The sequence below is a fragment of the Mustela erminea genome, chromosome 12 (assembly GCF_009829155.1).
Source record: "Mustela erminea isolate mMusErm1 chromosome 12, mMusErm1.Pri, whole genome shotgun sequence".
Lineage (NCBI taxonomy): Eukaryota > Metazoa > Chordata > Mammalia > Carnivora > Mustelidae > Mustela > Mustela erminea.
Genome location: NC_045625.1, coordinates 3,527,395 through 3,545,930, shown reverse-complemented (window position 1 = coordinate 3,545,930; position 18,536 = coordinate 3,527,395). Strand labels below are relative to the sequence as shown.

Below are 18,536 nucleotides of genomic sequence, written 5' to 3'. Positions count from 1 at the left end.
CTGGTTTCTTCAGGCACCACGACGAAAGACGGCCGAAAATATCAAAGAAATCATGAAGGTGCTGCTTCCCCGACTGTGGAATCATGGGAAGCATGGTGATCAGCACTAGGACACCTGTTGTGAGGACGATGACATCGGTATCCATCTGCAGAAGGAACGGCCAGGCAGGGAGAGCCGTCGGTCAGGCACAGCGTCAGGACCAGCACACCAAGGTGCTGCTCTAAATTCCACAGGGATCACAAATTACAGGTCCCCTCACGGACTCATGTCCCTATCCCTCACGTCTCGGGGGGAGTGACATGGATCGGCTTCGACTGTAGTGAGTCTACCAAGATCACTTCTGCTGCCTCCGCACAAAGCTATATGGGAAACAAACTTCACCTTGACCTGGGGATGCCCAAGTCCTCCAGCCGGCGGACACTCTGCCTATAGCACATGGACGGAAGCATGACGAGCTGCCTTCACCAGAACAAAGGAACATGACAGTTTCCGTTCATGTAACCAAATCTTCCCTTCGCTTACTTTTTGTTAATCCTTTTAAAAAACACTACACAAGTAATGTAATACAGTATTTTTTAAAGGATGACAACAGAAGTCATCCTTTAAAAAATACTGTAAAGAAGAAATTAGCATAGTGCTAACAAGTCTCCTTAATTGCTCACCTTTATAGCAGCATTTACAGATCAGCAAATAAAAGAAGAAACGGTGACCTCTGACCATGTCTATAGTTTAAATATCAAGTCATATAACTTCAGGCTAATTGATGATATTTAATACCCAATGGATAATAAATCAACTCGGCATAGCTACAGCGGCTCACCTGACCCATAATTAAATCATGAATGTTGGCCAAGTAACTGGAATTCAGATTTAAGAAACAAAATATTAATCGGAAGATTACCATGCAGGCTAAGACTTCATTATTACTGTTAAAAAAGAAAAGGAAATCTACGAGTCTGGAAATAAAGCCTTAAGTAGATTTCATTTTACGTTAAGCACTAAGCCTTTTGTCACGGCCAACACCTGTCGAGTAAGAAGAACATAAAATACTGGTAGGAGAATCAAGAACACATAACCAATTCCAGTACAAAGGACTAACCCCAATTTGCTTATGGTAATACTCTAACGGATGGCCTGGATAGCAGCCCATGAGTGACTGCCGAAGCTTACCCTTTTGGAAAAGGGAAGTGTTCTACAACCTGAACTGAACTGTGCGGCCTCAAGATGGAGTTCTATTCTCACCAATCCACTCACTTAAAAAAAAAAGTTAAGTTGTTCCAATTTCCCTTGTTTTTTGTCAACATTCAGTCCCATGTTTTTAGGAAGCCCTAGCAAGGCGACTCCCACCTCCAGGGGGAATGACATGGCAACCCCGCTGCAGAGACACAAATCAGTTGCAGGGTGCTATATCGGACGACCCAAAGGTGCTGCCCACCGAGAACAAACACTACTGGGTATTTTCACGTCTCTGTGAGGTAGAGGCAGTTAGTATTAGCCACACTGTCTTAGTCTACAGCTAGGAAAGGGGTCCGGGAATTACAAGAGATTTAGCTAATAGCCTGGAGTATTTCAGCAAGCCACCATCAAAACTAAAACCCCAAAGTTCTATTTAGGTTTTGACTTGCTGTGTAGAAAAATACACTACATTTAGTGCGAAAGGCAGACTGCGACCCTGGAGGCCTTGCATTAACAAAACCTTAATTATGGCTGCAACCAGCACCTGCTCCTAAATGGTTAAACAGAGCTGGCAGCCACTTTTCCCCGAGCTAAAAGAGAATCCGGGCTTCCCCCAAAGAGAAACCAGATGTTTTAACGGAGGGCAGACTAGACAATGACGGAGATAAAGACGGAGGGAGTAACGTCACGTTGAACCATATCTGCTTCGACAAAAGGCGCTCACCATCACAGGGGCGCACAGAGAACGGACCAAGCCCCAACTCTGGACGATGTGCCAGTCGAGGAAAGCCAAATGCTGAAAGGTTCTAAACTCTCAAAGTTCAAATCTAGCTTACTTGCTTTAAAGTTCCCCAGAGTTTCAGAAACAATACTCATAAAGGCATTTCATTCAAACCCTTGCAAACATCGTACCTTGAGACATTTGAGTAAAGAAGGCAAAAGAGGTGCTTGGGAGAATTTGTGCTTCCACGGCGGCTGCAGCCTGATGACATGCCCCAGCAGCGACAGGGCGGACAGCCGAGAGGCGGCTCTGCCCATGCACTCGTTCATTTTGTCCAAGAGGTGCTAAAAACGTAAAAGATCAGGAGAAAGAGGTCTCAGTAAGGCTGGGTGGGGGTGGGAAGAAATCAACGGAAATCCTCATGCGAACGCAGTAGGGGACACCAACAGACGTAGCTATAACGTATGCCAGTCCCTTGAGTTGCCATGGATGGGAAGCAAAGGCCACAAAAGATCTTTAAAAATCACAGTGGCACACCAAACACCGCTAAGTTTTGCCAGAGAGAGGGCAGCAAGCTGGCAAGTCCTGAAAAAGATCCCATGATACACATGTGCAAGTTGGGGGGGGGGGGCAGACTCCCTCACTCCTTATTAAAGTACAAATAAGCTACTTCTTCCAATAAGCGCTGGCCCCAAGCCTGCGGCAGGTTGTTGACGCTGTGAGGGGATCCAGCTGGAAGCAGTTGCTTATGGTACCATAGCCCTGTCTACACAGTTTGGCCCAAATATAAACTGGGTAGTCTAGAAATTAAAATTCAACAGAACAAAATATACTGGAAAAGCACACAATGGCTGGGTCTTCAAATCCTGGTGAAGCCACTAGCATACAGAAACTCAACAGGTGGGGCTCCTGGGTGGCTCAGTTGTTGGGCAACTGCTTTTGGCTCAGATCATGATCCCAGGGTCCTGGATGAAATCCTGCATCGGGCTCCCTGCTCGGCGGGGCATCTGCTTCTCCCTCTCCCACTCCCCCTGCTTGTGTTCCCTCAATACCTCTCTCTCTCTCAAATAAATAAATTAAATCTTTCAACAAAAAAGAAAGAAACTCAACACTTCGCCGAAGTGTGCAACAGCAATGCCTTGTGAGCTATTTCCCACCAACAAAAATAAACACTAAGGAGCCCTGCACGAGCCTGGTGCTGGGCAACAGGACTCCACAATTAGGCCCATTAGCTGTCTGGATCCACAGATTTTCCCACACCGATTAAGTCCAAAATCCTACTCAAAGCATGGATTTAAAGACGGGCACCTTACGGGTCAGGCTGTCATTGCACAATGACAGGAATGGAATTATAGGATTTCTTGGAATAGCAAGAGCTTAAAACACCTCTGGAATACGTTTTATTTTGTAAACTTCTCGGGACACATGGGTTCTGCCAATTATTTCTCTCTGCAGTTGCAATCTGGGAACAGGATCGTCTGTGGCACAGAGAGGCGGAAGGAGCACGCTCTCGACAGACTGCACGGGCCGGGGGGTGCACACAGGAGCCGTCGCACGGGCCAGGGCCGGACTGAGCAGCCCAGCCCTGATGTCCAGCAGTTACCTTGTCGTGAGGCTCTTGCAAGGTAGTCAGGATGTGCAATACCGGCTGAGAATTCGTTTCCAGGTAATAATCCACCAAGGTGTTGACGAGCATCGGACCACGGTCTGAAGAGAGGAAAAGGGACGAGTTATTTCCTTTAATATCCTCAACTCGCCTCAAATGGCTGTCGGGTCATGAAATCCAGAAAGTGTTTCTTAATGCTTCCAAAGTTACGTGACATTCTATTTCTACCCGTCAATCCACTGAGGTTTAACAATAGGATGATACCAGATTAACCTGCCTGAACATCCACGAAAGCACTGAAATGCTGTCTTCTCTTACTGATTGCCATCTTTGATTATAAGACGGTAACCATGTCCACGGATAAGGGTTCAGATGACGGGAAAGTAGAGAAGACGAAAGTCCTCGCTACGGGCCTCTCTCAACCCACTCCTCAGAGACCAACATCCCTCAGTCTGGTCCACGGGCTTTCCAGCCTTTTTCTGGAAAACCACACACGTGCGCATGTGCACACAGAGCCCCCACGCCCACGAACACAGTCTGAGCGTGTGTCTTCTTCTACTTAACAACATGTTGCAGACACCCTCCCGCGTGGGCCCCTCTGACCTTCTTCAGTCTCCCCGCGGACCTGGGGCCCCACTGCTCGGCTCTACAAGACTCACTGAACCAGTCACTTACTGGTTTTCTCTAAACTTCACTCAAGGCTATAATGAAACACAGACTCTTGTCAGTGGGACACACGGTACAGGCTTGTGGGACGATGGGTACTCCAAAAGGCTGAATACTGAGTTAGTCTCCTGCCAACAGCACCCATTTCTGTGATCAATAGTGGGTTTCTGTCAACCCAGTAAGCAAAGAAAGAGAGAGGTCACCCATTTTTACACCAGAAGTCGCATACGTGATTTCCACACGGCATCTGCTTGAACACACTTGTGGGGGGAGCAAGAGAGGTGAGGCGACACAAGAAGGCAGTGACTTTGAAGCTGGGCCATGGGGTCATCACGTGATTCTTACTTAGTAAGTCTGTGTGTCTATCTGAATATTTCCGTAATCGAAAGCTTAAAGCACACAGAGAGTGAACCCAGCAATAGCTGCTCTTTTCTCAGTGTTTTAGAAACTCTCCTTGGAAGATGAAAACCAACATCAGGAGACTGTAGTCACCCCCGGGTCAGTCTCTTCTGATGCGCAGATGGGCGCGAACAGGCATGGCCCCGCTTACCAGAGCTGAGGTTCTCTTTAAAGACAGCTGTCACTTCATCACGCACACTCAGCACGGGGGAGTCCAGCATGGACAGGAGCTCCCCGATATTCGCTTGCTGGGCCATTGTCTTACACGGCTGCGCCGCGCCAGGTCCGGGACGTGCACTAGCGACTCTGCGGGCTCTTCATTGGCGCCCCTACCAGACTGAGAAAAAGGAAGACACACAGTGGGACAAAATGGCCCCGTTTCTCCTCATAAAAAAACTGCCTGCAAGACAAACCAGAGCATGTGTTCAATGCAGCGAAAAGCCTGTCGTCCAGAATTCTGAGGAAAGAAGCCAGGGTGTGAGCATAATTCTACATCGGACAAACTTGCGAAGAGGACATCTATGGAACGCACCCACCGGAGAGAGACCGGGACACCGCCGCCAGTCGGAACTGTCATGGCAACTTAATGCCGGGACCACAGCACAGTTTTTTACTTTGATTCCTTCTTCCGACTCTGCCTTGGGTTTTGGCTAAGACTGTTTCCATCTCAAATCATCAATCTAAAAACTAGAAGAAGGCACGTGGGTGGCTCAGTGGTGAACCGTCTGTCTTCGGCTCAGGTCACGATCCCAGGGGTCCTGGGACCAACTCCTGCATGGGGCTCCCTGCTCAGTGGGGAGTCTGCCTCTCCCTCTGCCTGCTGCTCCCCCTGCTTGTGCTCTTACTCTCTCTGTCAAATAAATGAATCTTTCAAAAAATAAATAAATAAAAAGTAGGTGAGCTATTTTCAGAGAAAGAACTAAAAACATACTATTTTCCTCTTGACACTTCCATCAATGCCTGGAAGCTGGTCTAGCTTATTAGGTCACAAGACCTTACATTCGATACCTCATTTGAATCAGGGACCACATCTCGGTATTTCACACAAACCCCTCGCCCCAGACATCAGTCACTTCTAATGCCACCGGTCACAGGCAAGAGGCATGAAAAGGGGGACAAGGGTAAATCTATCCCATTCAGAGACTCCATTCCTGCTGGGGGCGGAGTCGCTGACTGATCTTTATACAAAAAAAAGCAGCTCGGGGCGCCTGGGTGGCTCAGAGGGTTAAGCCTCTGCCTTCGGCTCGGGTCGTGATCTCAGGGTCCTGGGATCGAGTCCCACATCAGGCTCTCTGCTCAGCAGGGGGCCTGCTTCCTCCTCTCTCTCTGCCTGCCTCTCTACCTGCTTGTGATCTCTGTCAAATAAATAAATAAAATCTTTAAAAAAAAAAAAAAAAAAGGCAGCTCATTCTCCAAGTGTCACTATCCATATTTACAATGATTTCTTTTTCTAAAGGTCTATTCTCAAAACAAGCACAACCAAGGATCCTTAAGAGATAGACCCGCACATCCTTCCCAAACATCAGTGAATCCAGTCCTTACACCAGTATCACGGGGCTGGTTCTTTGGTCCCCATTTTATGGGGCGAGAAACAGAAACAAAGCCATCTGCCTGGGGTTGCAACGCTAGCAAGAGGCAGAACCAGAGAACTGAAATTTGAACCTAGATCTGCTCGACTACAAAGCCCTGAGCCCTTCAACATCAAGCAAACTCGTGGTTTTGATCCTTGAAGCAATTCTGTGAGGTAAGCAGATATCCTCTCTTACAAATGAGAATATGGAGTCGGAAAGGATAAATAACTTTGCCAAGGTCACCCGGTAAAGCAGCACTCGGATGGCTCAACTCCCAGGCCCAGGGCTGCGACTGTCCTTGGTGGCCATGGTGCTTCCTCCATGCTGCTCCAAGGGGCTGAGGTAGAAGCCCTCCTGCTCCAGGGTGGGCCCAGGCCACCTGGGGTGCCTCTTAGAAATGCAGTGTCTTGGCCCATTCCAAACTGACCTTGGGGCTTAGGAACCTGCATTTTAACAAGCACCTAGGGAGGAAACGCTATACTAAAGAAAAAGCCCACTGAAGAGTTAAGCGCCTCCTGCAAGAATGCAAGAATGCCAAATTTAAGCACCAACGGCCCAGAAACTGGTGAGTATTAACTATTATCTATGCTCTTACTAAATTACAACCCTGCAACAGCCACTGATTTTGCTGTCCGTGAATCTACATGCATTTCTGATAGCTAATCATGGCGTAAGAAGTTGCAGGCTCACACCCTTGAATATAAATCTTACAGGTAAATCACGAAGGGATTCCATTTCACAGGACTTACAACTGGCAAAATTTTCTTGTAAGAGTTCAGAGCTGAAAACAGACAGAAATTTCACCTTGTGAGTTGGATTAAATTAATTTTACACGTGAAGAAAATACCAACCTGTCAGGATTTATTGTCCACGGAGAGAATAAAATGAGAGAACATACTCATACACTCTGTGCAAATAAAGACTCCGAGCAGGGCCCAAGAAGTATCAGAAAGAAAACAGTAAAAATCTTGGGGCCACCACTTTCAAGAGGACTTTTTCATAGCATACTCATCTGGCTAGCCCTCACATTCTTTTCTTCTTTGGATAAATCACAAATGATTCTCGGGTTTAAAGGCATTTTTGTCCCGAAGTTTGGTTTTTGTTCCAGTGAAATTGCTACCTACCTAGTCTCAGTCTAGTGAGACTCTGAGTTTCTATATTGTGTATTCAGAAGGCAGTTATGTCAGAGCTGGTTCCCCAATCCAGGCAGCCCAGAACACGGGGGAGGAGTTCCATTCCAAACAAAGATGGCGCCCGTCCAGTCAACTTGGCCATAGTCAGGGCTGACCAGCTTGGGCCAGTTCGCTTGCTTTTCAGTGTGTGAATGTCATTTGAGGTGTCAAAAGTCTGGTTTCTGGAGATGCTCCTTCCAGATACTTTATAGAAAGCAAAAATAAGGTTTCGTTCTAAACCACAGTGGTACATTTCTGGCAACAAGCTTTTCTCTTTGGTTCTAAAATTCTACCTTTCAACCACATTTTTTAATCCTCCCCCAAAATATAAATCTTGGATTTCAGGTGAGGTTCCTCATGTAAGTGCCCCAAAGTTTAAGGGTTCTGACATTCAGAAAGGCTCTCCCAGAGCGTTTAATCATGAGCTTTAGAATCACTCCCATGAGCGGAGTATCTCTTCTTCTAAAACTCACTCAAGTATTTCCCGAGGGCTCCGTGCAGGGCACTGAGAAGGAAGAGCAACTCAGCACACACAGTGGAGACCTGACGTGGGAGGAGGAAGGGGGCAGGGCTCAGTGGGTGCACCGAGGGGCGAGGGGGCCTGCTCAACCTGCACATGGGGCCGGCGGGTGAGGCACACCCACGTTAGACACACCGTCCAGCCTGGGGAAGGTCGTCTGGGAAGTCATGTGAACGTGGAGACCACAGGCACGTGCAGCATCGACTTACAGCGGTGAAGGCCTCTCTTCCATTCTGGAATAACCACGTACAGAACATAGGAGGTGAGAGAGGCCGGAAGTCAATGCCAGGTGAGTACAGCTCCATACGGTACGTGCCAAAGCAGCATTCCTCTAGGTGAGTGTCATCTTCAACGGTCACATGTCACACTACAGTCTACAGATGACACTACTCGCATAGGGAGCCACGATTTTCAACAGCCACTCCCACTCCAAAACCTGTCACTCTGCAGGTCTCCTGGATCTCAGGAAAACACACATCCATCCGTCCAAAGGGAACACTGCGGCGACGTTCTCGACTTCCCGGCTCCCCAGCAAACCCCCTGGTTTTGCTATCCCCTTCATTGTGGGCCCAATCCAAGCCCCAGTACCTCCCAACCTACTCCCCTACGATGCATCTGCCACCAAAACACCACAAACACTGAAATATGGACATCAGAATCCATCCCTCTCCTGTTTAGAATCGTGCAATGGCTTTCCATGGAGGCACTAAGAGCCGAACCCCATGAGTGGCCTAAAGGCTCCATGTGCTTTGTCCAGCTGTGAACCCCCCACCCTCTGTCTGCTTCCGTCTGCGCCACTCTGCCCCATCATCTCTCTGTGCTAGTCCCAATGTCCCAAAAGCCAGGAAAACTGGTTCCTGCTCGAGGCCTCTGCCCCGGCACCTCTCTCCCTGGAATGCTCTCCCCCAGATCCCTGCTTGGCTGACTGTCTTTGCGGTCTCTGCTCAAAACGTCACCGTCTCTCAGGTCTCTCCTGACCACCCAATTGAAAGCAATAGAGGCATGGTTAGTGACCACCTTTGAACAAACCAAGTTTAAACTTTACAGCTGGTCATCGGACTCAACTGACCAGAATACTCAGTACGATCACAACATGTGGGGAAAATAGCGATTCACCCAAGTTTGACTTGAGTCCCTACATCTGGCCAACAACTGGCTTTGGTCTTTAGAATGTCTGAAACTTGAACTGTCAACTGCCTATTTCGGCAGCATTTCTAGCGCCCTTAAGTGTGTGTGATCAACAACTACACGTCGTTACCATGATACCTTACGCGCGCGTTGTCCACAAGGTGCACAAGGCATACGTTGAGAATTACTGTTAAACATCTGAATGTTCACTTTTGAATAAAGGTAAACCGCTTTAGCTGTAACATCCAAGTTTTGTGTTTTATAAGTTGAAACTCTGTCAGTTTAAGTACAAATGTATACTGATAAAAAAAATAAAAGCTCTTTTAGTTGATCAATGTGATTTTTTTCATTCAAAAACAATCCAGAACTTTCAAATGACTAAATATGTTAACTAGCAATACGAATATTAAACATACCTTTACAAATAAGAGTAATCACTCTTTGTGCCAAGTATTTATAAAAATTTTTATGATAGATGGCTAAGAGAAAATTATATTTTAATTCTAAATTTTATAGAATTATCTTGCAGCATTTATTACAAACAAAATAATCTTTTAAAACTGCATTTAACTTACAGTCTTAATTAGTCTTTCAAGAAAAAGTCATATTTGGGAATATTTCCCATCTCATGAGGATGAATAAAAAATAAAATGTCAATCTGTCACCTCAATTTTATGACATGAAGAAACCCAAAATCACAGTCAGCAACATCCATGATAAATCATCTTCGAGCCAAACAAAGAATATAAAGAAAACAATGTTAGTGAAAACTGAAATCCTCCTAACACATTTTACAGTCACTAATCAAATTCCTAAACAGACCTTACAAAAATGTCTTAGGAAGACAATGGCTTGTAGTTTTGTGTCTGTGAAGGCTAAAAATGTAAACAAAAAGCTTATCAACATGACGGCCACGGGTTGTCAGCAATTATTAGCAGCTCGGGGCGCCTGGGGGTCTCAGCGGGTTAAAGCCTCTGCCTTCGGCTCAGGTCATGATCCCGGAGTCCTGGGATCGAGCCCCGCATCGGGCTCTCCGCTCAGCGGGGACCCTGCTTCCTCCTCTCTCTCTCTGCCTGCCTCTCTGCCTACTTGTGATCTCTGTCAAATAAATAACAAATAAAATCTTTAAAAAAGGGGGGGGGGGTGCAGTCAAGAGAGCACAGGTGGATTTGCACAGCCGGGGCTGAGCGTCTCTGCACTAGGCAAATGATTTGCTCCAACACAAAGTCTCCGATTTCGTTTAGGGTGAAAACCAAAGCTCGCTGCTGGACGGAACTGGTCTGAGTCACAGGTCCACCAAGTGCAGCTACACCACCTTGGGAAACTCAGCCAACATCTCAGCCCCATCCCTCATTTGTAAAATGGGGCTACACCGCAAGTGTCGCTGTGAAGAAGAAAATGAGTAACACAGGCAAGGAAAGCGCTCAACACAGTGTCTGGCACTGAACGAGCACTTCATAAACCCTGGGTCATTTGACAAAGTACTTCATGCCATGAAAGGACCAGGTCCTAGCAAGTAGCTAACTCCAGAACTGTTAAATCCTGAGTGCAAACACACACACACACACACACCCCTGCACAACTGTACAGGCGAGCAATTCCCTTCTGTCCTCTCCCACCACTGCACCGAGTTTGTACCTTACCTGTTCTGGGGACAGCTGGTGCTTCGGTTTCCAGTGCTGTCAACCTGGTGTCTTTCATGGTCACTGAAGGGAAAAAACACATGTACTGTACACAATAATCTTACAACGAAGTGAAATCCCCGAGGCACCCCGAGGGAGTTTAGGGTTCACCTGGGTCGACCTCCTTCCTGCTGCAGCCCTGACAGGTGGCCAGCCAGTTTCTACCAGAATGCACACTTACAACAGCGGGCACACGTGCCGCTCTCTGTCTACATTTCTGAACAGCTGGTTGCTGGAAAATTCTTTATATTGTGCTGAACTTGTAATCTCTGCCTTTTGTTAGCTATTTACTGGAGCTATAAACAAATGGGCAGGATGGGCTCTCGAGTCCTAGAGTTCCAAGGTACAATCCCAGCTCTGCCATGTATTAGCTGGGCCACTTCCGGCAGTTTCTCTCAGGTGCCTAACGTCGGACCTTGTTACTTCATCTGGAAAGCGAGAAGAATAGCGGCCTCTACCTCAGAAGGCCGTGTGGGGTTACACAAGACGATGCCTCAGGGAGCCCCGGCACAGCACGGGGCACGGCACGGAGTCATCACCCAAGCGGCCCCGAGCGCAGGAACAGTGCCCGGTGCAAAGCACTTAGTGGGCTTCCCTCTGGTCGCCCCCCCATGCTCCCCTCCCTCCCTACAGCCCCGCCCCCCTCGCCTACCCACTCCCAGACTAAGCATTCACCCCCACAGTCTCAGCTTAAACATTTGTCCCATCACGCCTGGGTGGCTCAGTCGGTTGAGCATCCAACTCTGGGCTTCGGCTCAGGCCGTGATGTCAGGGTTGCGCGATCGAGCCCCAAGTAAGGCTCTGTGCTCAGGGGCTGTCTGCTGGAGACTCTCTCCCTCTGCTCTCCCTCCCACTCACACATGGGCGGGCACGTGCGCTCTCTCACTCTCTCTCAAATAAATAATCTTTAAAAATATATGTTTTTGCCCCATCAGAGGCGGCTTTACTTCCCCCCACTCCCATGCCCCAGACGAGGTCAGGTCCCCTGTCTTATTTGCTTGGCAGCCTATATTTCTTTGTGTCACTTACCACAACCCAATTAAATAAGCGTGATTAGTTACTGAACACGTCTCCCTCACTGGAACAGCAGCTCCGCCCGGGGAGAGAGAGCAGCTCAGTCAGTGCGGCAGATGTAGCGGCCACCACGGAAGCCGTTAGAGTAGTTCTTAAATAAACGTATGAGGATGAATCCTGGCCTTCAGAACAGCACGACCGTCATCTGATCCCTCCACAGGACAAGCATAAAATATCTGTGGACAGCTGTCATGTCTCTCCCCTCGTCCTCTCTTTACCGTATTTCCTGTCTAAATGATCTCCTATTAAGTAAGCACGTTATATACGTCTCTACAAATATGTTCCAATTCGCCTTTAAAATGTGGGCCATTCCGGCTATTTTTAGGGACAGTCTGGCCACGAGATGGTAAGTTCCACGAGGACAGGAACCATCTGTCTGGTCCCCCAGTGGACACCCGGGGCCGACTGCAGCACGTGGCACCCGAGAGGCAAAGACACCATGCGTGGTCCAGCAAAGGTTTCAGCAACGTCTCCGGTCGCCGATCCAGGGCGGGAGGCAGAGGGCAGAAGCGGAGCCTCGGGCGCTGCATCGGTCCAGCGGGTGAGCGCGGGCCAGCCTGCCCACAAGCCCTTCACGACACCACGATGCCCGAAGCCCTGCTCGAGGACGGAACAACTCTCTCGCTATCAAAATCTCGTGCCCCAGACAACAGGTAATTACATCTCCCTGTGGAGCACACTCTAGGCATTAAACAGCAGTGGGTCTTGGTGGCATACTCCAACTTTACGTCCGCTGCTGGGAGGCAAAGGGCCAGCCAGATCATTCAGACAGGGAGTGCCTGCATGGCCAGTGAATCAAGAAAAGAACTAAAGGGGCGCCTGGGTGGCTCAGTGGGTTAAAGCCTCTGCCTCCGGCTCAGGTCATGATCTCAGGGTCCTGGGATCGAGCCCCGCATCTGGCTCTCTGCTCAGCAGGGAGTCTGCTTCCCCCTCTCTCTCTGCCTGCTTCTCTGCCTACTTGTGATCTCTGTCTGTCAAATAAATAAATAAAATCTTAAAAAAAAAAAAAAAGAAAAAGAAAAGAGAAGAGCTAGAGTTACAACACAGATGCCTCCGTTATCCAGGACCTCAACATGAGCTGTCGGTCCAGCAGGTCACACAGACTTTCTGCTACAATTCATCCTAGTTGGATCTTTTACCTGAAAAGGAACGTCCAAGGCAAGGGTAACGCTGGGACATACGCGAGAGGAGCTCTTGCAGCCGCCCAGCCAAGACCGCCATCCTAGACAAAGGGATTGGCCCAGGAAATCAGAACTTTTTTGTCCAATGCCCAACATTAAGACTTCTTAAATTCTTGATCGCTGGGCCAAAAAATGGTAAATGGTAATAAACTGTCATCAGTCTAAGGCTGGCCTGTTAAAGGCTACTTGCATTATTTATATTTTTAATTATTTATTTACTTAATCATTTATATTTAGATCCTGCCCTATGGAGTACTACTAGCTAAAATCACTCTGGTCAGTCAAGTGAGATGTGACCTTGAACTTCTGATAGGAGGTGAGGAATGCCGAAGGCTCTCCTCCAGGATCTGTACCCCTAAGGGGCGTGGCAGGGAGCACCTATCACAGCCTAACAGGATCAGGCCACACTCTTTTCTTCAAGAGCCAAATTAAAGAAGAAACAAGCCCCCAGATCTAGATTTTTCCTCTTTCATATCTGACCCAAAAGCTGTGTTCTCACCTAGAATCGACACTGTGATGGCACTTCCTACGGGCAGCCTTTCTGAATAAATTAATAAATAAATAAATAGCGCGTGGGTTGGAAGAAGAAGAGGGTTCTGTGCTATTAGTAATTTGAGGTTAAAGAGCACAGGTCAGGGCACCTGTGCCCTGCTCAGCTGGTTAAGCATCTGTCTTCAGCTCAGGTCATGATCCTGGAGTTCCAGGATCGAGTCCCATATCGAGCTCCCTGCTCGGCAGGGAGTCTGTTTCTCCCTCTGACCTGTTGCATTTCATGATCTCTCTCTTTCTCTCTCTCTCTCAAATAAAAAAATAAATCTTAGAAAACAACAACAACAACAAAAAGCACAGGTCAATTTGTTTTCATAGTTCACCTTAATTTGATTCTTAAGGTGTTTGCAGATAGATGGCTTATATACGTAGGATTACACATGAACCTAACACGGACAGCTTCACAGCCACGGACAGTTGTCACTGGCAGGACCCATACACACGTTTTCACATCTCTCTGCACTAGGCCAGATGCAGTACAAGCCGTGAGAGGGCTAAGAGCTATCTACCTCCTTATGAAACGCTAGTGGCAGGCGCAGAAAATGCTCTTACAAAGTATTTTATCTGAATATCAGCTGCACGTCCAGACTTTTGGAAGGCCAGTACTGTGTGTGGCCTTCTGTCCTAGGACTCCCCGGAACTGTACACCACACGGCCTGAGATTTTACGCACAGCTGTCTACAACAAGTACAGGCAGGCAGATGCCCTTCGCCACACCTGCTGTCCCGACTCGGGTTTTTCATCTATAAATTCGAAGACGATTCAGATAAGGTTCAGGCACAGACTATTTCAATATCAAGTACAGGACAGGCAGAACAGAACCATCCCACCATTGTGTTAATAACAAAGATAACAGTAATAATCATACACTAGGACACTATTGTGTTCAGCTCCAGCTCAGTAACGGACTCAGGTGATTTCTTAGGACAATATTCTATCAAGTGAACAAAGCCACCTTCAGCACAAAAGCATCCAAAAAGGATAAGATACTAGCTCCGATTGCCTCTTCCCACACACACACAGAAGGAGAAGCAGGTAGGAAACACTACTTTGTATGTCAGAGGGAAGCAGCTGATGGCAAAACCTGCCAAAAAGTGTAGTCGTGGGTGACTTCCACGGTCTCGCAGCTGCGGGCCCTCTCAAGGTCACATGAACTGGGGCAGGGGAGCTCCAGATTTGCCAATCAGAATATTTTGCCATCCAGGCCCTTGAAGGACAACTCGCTGAAGCTTATACCCTATTTCAAAGGTGAATCTTGTCAAACCTGCCAGCAGGGACAGAGCTCAATTTCAGTGAGATACCGCTCTTCTCTAAATGTTTCTTTTAGCCTGAACAAAATTATTTACTGAGAAAATAAGGTCACACAGATACCACGTATGCTTCAAAGAGTCACTCTACTAGCTTCCCCTAAAAGAAATCTGAGCAAACTGTTAAGATTTCTTTAAGTTTCAAGTTCATGGAACTAAAACAGAAATACCGTAGGGAACAAGGACACAGGGTTCGACGGACAGTCTAGGCCAGCGGCTCCAAACGCAGTCCTTGTACCAGCAACAGCAGCATCACCTGAGGATTTTCAGAAATGCACTTGGACCTCGAATCACACCTCCGAATCAGAAACTCTGGGTTTCTGATTCAGTCTTCTGGGTCATTCTGATGCCCACTAAAGGCTGAGAACCACTGGTCCAGGAAGAAAAAGGATGATGCCAAGAAAACACTAAAAACATATATTTAATAAATAATTTTATAAATACTCTGAGGTTCACAAGGGAAAAAAAAAATACATAATGCATAAACCTTGGAAAAAAGCCCAGTGGAATTCTGCCAGGTGCTAAAGGTACCAACACAGACTGAATGCCAGGCCTGACAAGCATTTAGCAAGTTCCACACCTGAGATCTCCACTTCTGATTTTTTTAAATGTGGCATTTAAGGCTGAATTCCCAGGGAAGTGTAAAGAATCTTTCAATATAAAAATTTAACAAGAGGATTTATAATACAAACAGCACACAGGTCCACCTTTAAAAGGCTTGGGTCTTTCCTACCTACCGGTTTTTTTTTTTTAAAAAAAATTGTTTTTAATAAAGCCCAAGTCCGTTTTTAAGAGGAGCAATCTATATAGAATAATCAGGTGCGGGGCACCTGGGTGGCTCAGTGGTTAAAGCCTCTGCCCTCAGCTCGGTCATGATCCCGGGGTCCTGGGATGGAGCCCCGCTTCCCTTCCTCTCTCTCTGCCTGCCTCTCTGCCTACTTGTAATCTCTGTCTGTCCAATAAATAAAATCTTAAAAAAAAAAGAATAATCAGTTGGGCTGCAGGCTGGGTCCATAAAGTTCCTGAAGGGGTCTGCATGAGCTATTTGATAGTCATGGGATAGGAAGGGATACTTGGTTCAAAGCTTCCCACGGATTTTCAGAGGGGAACTGAGGCCCCCCTAAAAGTTAAGAACCACTGACCTATGAATCAGTTTGTGAGATTAGCATTTCACGTCGTTTATCAACATGAAAGATGAAATGTTTGGGCTCTGAAGTCAACCAAGAGGGTTCAAATCCCAGCTCAGAGGGTGAATAAGTGACCTGAGGCCTGTTTCTTCATCTCCCTATCCTATCCTATCTCTTAAGGTTGTGGCGAGAGTTCAAGGGCATCAAGCATGTCAAATGCTTAGCACAGTACTAGCCACGTAAGTCCTCACCAAATAAAAAGGCTTACAACAGTACTGCTACTGAACAAAATTTGTCCAGTATTGCTGGGTCCATAAGGCTTAGCAGTCTCTCCATGTAACAACTTGTATGTGAAACATTGATAAAACAGTTCCAGAACTTAAAATGGATACACTTTGCGTTTGCTACTGTGCTCCTTGAACCACTCAAAGTAGCACGATCTCACCAGCCGCCTGCAGACGTGAAGGTCACTACATCTGTTCTTCCTTATCACTCCCTACTGGGCTTTCCGTCACCAAAAGACAAAATTGTCCCTTGTTACTCAAATACTTCATGGTGTCTTTACTTTAGAAAGTGATCTGTTGAGTTCTAGGCCAGTAACTACCATGCCTTGTTTTGTATCAAAGCTAGGTTTTTAATGCACTTTACTCATTAGATGACATTCTGTTTCATCCATCTGCTACCTTTTGCTACTTCCCTGGACAGAATAAAAGTTAGCACTGCACAAGGGACAAGAAGAAACTAGCAAGGTCCTAACACCATATACCTTTTTTATATAAAAAAGAGTATTCCCATTTTGGGGGGGAGGTATTTTTTTATTTACTCCCTCAAAAAAACCCACACATAGACATTAGGTATTAAATGACTAATTTGGGGGCACCTGGGTGGCTCAGTGGGTTAAGCCGCTGCCTTCAGCTCAGGTCATGATCTCAGGGTCCTGGAATCGAGTCCCGCATCAGGCTCTCTGCTCAGCAGGGAGCCTGCTTCCCTCTCTCTCTCTGCCTGCCTCTCCGTCTACTTGTGATTTCTCTCTGTCAAATAAATAAATAAATTAAATATGTTTAAAAAATAAAAATAAAAATAAAAAAATAAATGACTAATTTCTTGTAAGTATAGGCTTAAAAAGTAAATCAGAGAAAGAAAAATCTCAAATTGCTGAGAGGAGACCTCTTTCAGACCAATTTAAATGCGAAAAATTAGTATTGTCATGCAAACTAAATTATACTAAGCACTGAGGGAAAAAACTCAAATGTGCATGTATGCTAATTATACACACTTTTTTAAAAAGCAAACAGCTACAGGTTTGAATGTTATTGAGTACATTTTGCTTTCACGCTTAATTTCAGCTACTTATATGACAAACAAAATTAATCTCCCAAAGAGAGACTTATAATATAATGAACTTACAGGGAATTACCTTCTTTAAAAAAATCATGTGATATAAAGGAAAGGAGAAACAAGTCATCACTCAACGGTTCAGGCTAAGAGTCACCAATTTGCTTAGTTATTATAAACCCATTAACACTTGGATTCAATTTACTCAGAATGTTTAGCTGAAGCCCCAGGAGGACTTGAAATCCCAAAATTTATCAGAAATCGTCTAATTCACAATTCAACTCTCTTATCTCAAAGATGAAGAAACAAACTCAAAAAACTTCAATGGCTTTTGAAAAGTCAAAAGCTATTTGATTTTTAGGAAAAGCTTAAAATGGCTGATGTGTTGTTGTTTTGGGTTCATCTGCATCCAAGAGTGTACAATTAATTCCAGGAAAAGCTAATTTTAGTCAGCTATGGCTCTGGAACCGGGAAAAGAACATCCCTGTACCCTAACAAATGGTGAAAGAAGACAGAGCTACAAGATCAAGTCAGCTGTAATTCAGAGCCCAAAACTCACCCACCACTACCCACACCAGAGTTTAGAAACTATTTTAGGAAATGTCTCTGCAATACATTATACATTAAAGGAAAAATAGCCAAATTGATACTTGAAACCACTGGTCTTCAACTTCTGGTGTACATGAGAATCACCTATGACTTCTTCCAAAATATATTTCCAGGGTATCCTTGAAGACCAAATATGTAGGGTCACCTACTACGAAGCCAGACATCTGTGCATGAAGGTACTGGTGAACATTACTGCTTTGAGATCTCTTGTTCCCCGCATTTTCATTATTCAGTAAACACCACATAGACAGGTATGTGTCTGATTTGTCCTAGTAAGACTCCTCCGGTTCAGCTCACAACGGAAACCAAGCATGCACAAAAGGCATCAGGTTACACCACAACAGCAGCAGTCCTGGATATCTTTGCTCTTAGCCCAGGGAGGGAGAGTACAACTGAGTCACAGGACTCGACACACTCCAACTTAACCGAGGTCAGTGAGAAAGCTGTAGCCGCCCAAGAATCGGACTAGGAATTTAGAAACATACCAAGTCTTTATGACACCAGGAAATGCACGAAGTGAAGAAAGCTTACCTCATCTACCCTTCCAGGCACGTGATGTAAGAGTGTTTTGGATAAGATATTAACTTTAGTAAGAGGATATTTTCATTTTACATCTTCTATAAATACCCCTTAAGTTTACTCCAGGTGGTTGGAGGAAGATTCTGCAGCTCCCCAGGGCAATAGCGAAGAATGTTTCAGTGTTTCTGAGGAGC

At 46.2% G+C, this 18,536-nt stretch overlaps 1 protein-coding gene across 5 annotated transcripts in view; it reads right to left on the bottom strand.

Moving 5' to 3' along the window:
- Positions 1-18,536, bottom strand: part of TSC1 (TSC complex subunit 1) — a 43,879-nt gene that overhangs the window by 23,491 nt on the left and 1,852 nt on the right. For all 5 annotated transcript variants that reach the window (XM_032306763.1, XM_032306762.1, XM_032306766.1 and 2 more), the window contains exons 2-6: positions 10,603-10,665; positions 4,720-4,905; positions 3,501-3,604; positions 2,089-2,241; positions 1-145 (exon numbers count right to left, since the gene is read on the bottom strand). In XM_032306763.1, coding sequence (XP_032162654.1) covers positions 1-145; positions 2,089-2,241; positions 3,501-3,604; positions 4,720-4,825 — 508 coding nt within the window. In that variant the 5' untranslated portion in view covers positions 4,826-4,905; positions 10,603-10,665. The remainder of the gene's footprint in view (positions 146-2,088; positions 2,242-3,500; positions 3,605-4,719; positions 4,906-10,602; positions 10,666-18,536) is intronic.